At 41.8% G+C, this 6,000-nt stretch overlaps 1 protein-coding gene across 1 annotated transcript in view; it reads right to left on the bottom strand.

The window, feature by feature from the left end:
• Positions 1–2,747: 2,747 nt before the first annotated feature.
• FER1L6 (fer-1 like family member 6) overlaps positions 2,748–6,000 on the bottom strand; it is a gene marked incomplete at its 5' end in the record, with an annotated part of 72,980 nt that continues 69,727 nt past the window's right edge. Inside the window, one exon of the mRNA XM_082755330.1 lies at positions 2,748–2,977. Within this exon, the coding sequence (XP_082611456.1) occupies positions 2,797–2,977 (181 nt within the window). The 3' untranslated portion in view covers positions 2,748–2,796. The remainder of the gene's footprint in view (positions 2,978–6,000) is intronic.

The raw sequence follows: 6,000 nt of genomic DNA, 5'->3' as shown, positions 1-6,000 counted from the left end.
CATAAAGTCATTTAAGATGCAAAACTGCTAACATCTGGCTTCTGTACGAGCAGTCCAGCGTTGAGCACTGCTGGATTTTGTTTCTTTAATACTTACTGACAGCCCTGCTTCTGCAGCTTCTTCGCAGCCATCTGGAAGATCATGAAAAGGTAGTTGATTTTGCTTTGTCCCCTGGGACAGCATTTTCTGGCTCAGCCTACATGCGTTGAGTGTAATGATAGGCCTGAGCAGTTTAAGAGTTGTGGAGGAGTCAGCTTGCTTGCATTTTGGGTGAGTGATGCTGCTTTTAGCCCAGACTGCAGGGCTCTGCAGGGGTAGGGGGATGTTAATGTTCAGCAGTACAAGGGGTCAGGAATGGCCACGCTGCAGGGAGAGGAAGACCCAAGGGGCAGAAGGGGTGAAGCAGCTGGCTTTTAGGCACGGGATGTGAGGGAAGAGGGGCAGAGGGTACGTGCACAGTCACTGCTCGTCCAGAATCACACCGGGACTTGGAGGGAGATGTCACTTCAGCGATCTTATAACAGCACTGCCAGTGTGCTCGCTGCTGGGGTCCAGAGCTGAGGCTTGGTCCTGGAGCCATGCAGCAGGACCCTCTGCCAAGGACAGGGCATTCCAGCCACAGCCCAGAGCTTTGCCCAGTCCACGGCAGTCAGGGCAAACAAGCAGAGTAAGGAGAGAGGGACCCAGCAGCTGCCGTGCAGGATCAGGCCTGCTTTTACACGGGAAAAAAGATGAGCAGCACTGCCTGCATGGCTGTCACGATATATTCCAGTTGCTGTGATTCATCTTCCGCATTTTGCATCAAAGTAATTTTATTTGCTCTTATCAGAGCTTTCAAATTGCAATTGCAAAATTCATAGCATGGTGAGACGCACTGGGAGAAATAAGATTTCCCTTTCTGATTCGCACACAGTCAAGTGCAAAATAGCACAAAAGGGAAAAACGAGTGGTTTCAGAGGAATGTGCCACATACACAGGGGAACTGGAGGCTGTACCAGACAAGGGTCCTGTGCGGAGGGATATGAGGTGAAGAGAGACTCAAGGGTGCCCAGCACATCTCACCATCACCATCTTGAATCGTTACGTTTAGCTAGTGCAGCCTCAACTAACTGCATTTTAATTTGTTGGTCACATTAAATACACACCTAAAGCAAAATAGCCCAATGGTAAAACCCATCCAGTGTCCTTACACTGCAATTAGACATGTGTCCTTTCCCACATGTCTAATTGCAGTGTAATTGCTCACCTAAATAATTCAGTTATATTTACTGTATACATAAGCATGAGATTTAGAAGGAACACTGAGGGCCACAATCTGCTGGATGGAGTGGGGTGGGATGCTTTCAGCCTGCACTGAGCCATCTGCCTCTGTCATCACTGGAAAGAGGAAGAGGCACTTTTAGAGCAATTCAATCCATCCAAAATAAGCCACTAAACTGCACTTTGTAAAATATTTTCTCTGTGGAAGTTTCTTAGGCATTTGTTTCTCTGAATAATGCAGTTACCTGTTGTTGGCCAGGGAACACAGAGGCTCTTTGCACAGCCTTAATCCAGCCTCGGTGCAAACAGTGCCACACAAACTTCCCACAGAAGTGGCTTTTGAGAACGATGCTGAACGTCTCATTTTCATTTCTACACCCTCAGTTTGGTAGAATGATCAGCATTTCTGGGATTTCTTTCTCTTCTCTTTTGATGCTTTAAAATTTGCTAACGGTGAAGTCCTTCCAAAGAGCTCACGCTTTGTATGAGTGCAGCATGATGGAAGGCATTTCTCAAAGGCCATCTGTACAAGGTCTGACCATGGATGGGACAGGAGATTTTTGCACCTACTTCAAAATCATATTTGCTTATTTAAGGCCACGCAGACCTAAAGTTTTCAGGCCTTTCCTTGTGCATGACAGGCTGCAGCATTTTCTGTATTTCTAAGTAGGATGAGGATCTTCATAATGACTGTTGTGTAAGGTTTTATCCCTTGTTTTCTTTAATCCCTCACAACATGTTCCACTCTGCACTGTTTGTCTTTTCCATTCCTTGTTCCCTCTGTTCAGGCAGCAGGATCCTCCCTGTTCCCTCTCCTTTACAAGGATCATTTGCTACCACGGTACCTGCAGCTGAGTCTTCATCTTCCTGATCCCTCCCCTCCAGCAACCTCCAGCACTTTCAAACTGCAGCTGAAAAAAGTTCTTTCTGTCTGTGCTTCTACTTCCCCCCGTCACCACCCCTTACCTCACAAGTGTTTACAGAGCACCTACTGGGAGGCGCAGGATGAATTCTGCTTACAGCATCAAACAAGGCAATTGAACTTCTGATTTTTTTAATAAACCTTTTATCTCAAAATAATAATACCATTGTAAAATCATTGAAAACAAATCAAATAATTAATTGCAAAACTATGCAACAGCTGAACTGTACATTTGATTGTGTATAGATTTTGCTCTCAACATTTCATTACTTGTTTATAATAATAAATACTTGATTGAAAAATCACTTTCTGCACAGCATTAAGGAATTTACTTTTACATGCAGTTTTAGGTGTAGAATCAAGCTGTCATTGCCACTAAAGCTATATCAGGATGGTGCTGAGAATACGCAGTAAGGCAGGGTCTGAATGAACAGCCAAAGAAGTAAGACATTAAAATATTCTAAGACAGCTCCTATTTCTCATAGGAATAGTAATGCTTTTTATTTACAACAAATGAGATGTGTTTCAGGTTCATTAATTTTGTGTGCCTGACTTTTATTTTTAACTGAAGTGTTTGTGTATGATTGGTTACAATGAGAGCCATGATCTTATGCTCATCCTACAATTATCTTATTACTGATTGCACCTGGCATTGTGTAGATGAAGAGCACCAAGAAGACAATAAGAATAAGCAGAATTATGCCAATGATGATGTACTTCTTGTAATTTCTCCAGATCAGATGATACAAACACTTGAAAGGATTTACAAACCAGGAGAAGGATGTGTCTGGTCGGCTAAGGAGGAAGAAAGAAGAAAAGAAATAAAAACTTTTGTAAAGGCAGATCCATCTATTTCCAAAGCTACCCCACTGCAAAATATATATTTGAGTCTAAAAATGACCTTTAACTCGTGGGAGCCCACTAAAAGATTTGGAGAGAACTTCTGTGAGTTTTACCTACTCTCGGGTCATCCATCTTGTCTCCAGGCCCTAGCTCCACACACAGCTACGAATGAAATTCCAGTTCATATTTCATAATTACTCCAATTTAGGGCAAGATGAGGGGTTCAAAAATATAGAAAAGATGGTGAAAAATCCTAAAGAAGAAATGCAAGCATCTTAAATTTGAGTACAAAAGCTTTCTATTCATTGCAAAGAATTTAGCATTGCAAAAGGAGTAATTGAGTCACTACCAAATGTGATTGCTTGGTGATAGTCACTGTGCCATAACAGGCAGTCAGCTCAGGCCCAGCATACAGCCCAAAATGAGATATTGTCAGAAGGGGTTTTAAAACAGGCCTCCTGAAAACTGGAGATGAGAGGAACCTCAAAATCTAGGTAGATTGCCTGGGTACATGAAAGGAAGAAGGGCCACCTTCTGGTGGGGCATATCTGCACTCCACAACCCTGTATTTCTTCCAAATATTGTCCCATGTCATAATCTTTTCCGTAATCAGTTTCTTCACACTGTACAGCAAAGCTGCACATGGAGAGGAAAGCAACATTCCCCTTAGGAAAAATGTTGTGGTAATCTCTCCTCCGGCATTGTGCCTCTGACTTCAACAGCCCTACCTCTGCGATGAGCTGAGCCAACAGCTGTCAGCAGTGTGTGAAGGGATGACCTGCAGAGTGCAGTGATGTCAAGCAACAATATCAGCAAAATTGGGTACAGGCTTTCTTTGTTATCAAATATCACTGTAATTGTGCAGATGGTACAGTGGTAAGGAGAATTAAGACTGAGGGTCACAAAAAGTAATGTTTTACTCCAGCAAGCTGTTTAAGTAATTTAAATGATGTCTTAGTTATCTGGAGAATTCAGTATTCAGCACATGATGGGGAATGCCAATCTGACAGACACGGGAAATCTAAAGGTCAAACGAATATTTTTTTTAATTAAAGACCATATTATAGTAAGGATAGAAATGGCTTGGAAATAAATAAAAGAAAATAAGCCCTCCAGGTTAAAAGGAATTGTAAAAAAGTGGATGTGATAAAGAGCAAAGCTGACTGAATCACAGACTTGAGTAACAAAAACATCATTCCATGTGTTCCACCTAAAGGGCTTTTCATAACTTTAAGGACAGGGGGGAAAAAAAGCCAGACTCCGGCTTATTTAATTTGTTTTCTGTGCAATATAGGCAACAGAATTCAGTACCAGCTATAACAGTGTATTTGTTACAACAGAGAGCATCTACCAGAAAAGCATCCTGTCTTGACTGGCTGAGATGAAGAGATGGATAACCTCACGGTGGCTTTACCAGTATGAAATTACACTCACTGCTAACAACCATGCACCTTATTTCTCATTTGTTTTAGTCCTCAGACATTTAATCTTTGTCAACCTTTTCTTTGGTACATTAAAGAGTGCCATTTCCTAGTAGCTCCTGGAATATAATTTAGTTTTTCAAAATATTTTGTTTTGCATGATTCAGTTTTAAAATGAACAATCTGGAAATGTATTGTCAACAAATGTGCAAACCTAGAGTACTGGCACAGAGATATAGAGACTCTCTTCTTCCTGAAGAGAGCTTATTTGAAGTGCAGAAACAGTTGTCTGCCATCTCTCAATTGATTTTGACTGTTGTGTATGTGTGAACCACTTAGTCCATACTACACATGGTGGCACTGAGTTGGTAAACTTTAATGCCAGCTTTATGGAACCGAGGCATACAATGTCTTCAGCTATTATTTTATTTTCTTTCCAGTATTTGGTCTTGATGTACTTACTATCTGCATGCTGATAGCACCTTTTTAACCTTAGGATTTGTTCTGCCTAACATTCAAAGTCAGGTGTCCAGTCTGGTGCAGTCAGCGTGGAGAGGAAGGACCTTGCAGAAGACCTCTCTCCCCAGTTTCCTGATGGTCACTGCTCCCATCCTAAGATATGTGCTGAGTAAATAGGATGACTCCTCCATCTGTATGTGGGTAACTACAACAGGAGCCCAAATTACTTGCTTCTGAGATGGATAATGTCAGGTAGGACTAGTCCCACCCTGAATTTAATTGAAGCTTACATTCCAATTAAGCACAGATCTGGGTCAAGCCATGTGTTTCCTGTGTACTTCAACATAAAAATCTGGATGTGAAGCCCCCCTGGTTATTCAGCATAAGATCTGAAGACCCTGTTTTTGCTGCATCTGGGTTGAAACACCTCCAGGCTGGTTGTGCACCAGTGAAGGGGCCACCAGGCTAGTGACCACATTCTGGCACCACAGCACATTACCCACAAAAATGTCCTTGAGGTGAAAATTCAAGGTGCCCTGGAGCCCCAGGCTGCCTGGCTGCGTGGGCTGGGCTTGATGACTTGAGCTTGAAAATGAGCGTGGCTTTGTGCATCCTTTTGACATCCTTGGGGCAAGTAATCGTTCTGTTATTACACCCTATGATCCCTCTTAAAACTGCCTAGGTTGGTTGCTTCTCACACGTACATGTATTTCAGATCTGTCTCAGTCATCCCTCCTATGTAATAAAAATGCTGCAGTTCCCATTACTGGGCATTTTTTAGACATCTGTCACGTATAGCTCATCCTGCCCTTGGGTAAAGAAAGATGTTCAATGATACAATTGATTAAAGTTTTTCTAAGGCTAATTCTCAATAAGTCTCTGTTAACTCTAATTTTCAGACAAAATTCATATCCTTTATATGGCTATTGGCAATTCTACCTTCATGCTGTTTTCTCTTCTTTCATATTTATTCTGCAACATTTGTTTGTATATGAAACAAATGAAGAATAAACAATGTGCAATGATTACCTTTAGGATTTGCGATTTATTTTTAGAAGCTTTGGTAGCAGGAAATATAATACCAATTTCTTTTTT

This window comes from Aythya marila, assembly GCF_965140915.1.
Source record: "Aythya marila genome assembly, chromosome: 2".
In the NCBI taxonomy this organism is placed as follows: Eukaryota; Metazoa; Chordata; class Aves; order Anseriformes; family Anatidae; genus Aythya; species Aythya marila.
This window is presented reverse-complemented; position numbering and strand designations above follow the sequence as displayed.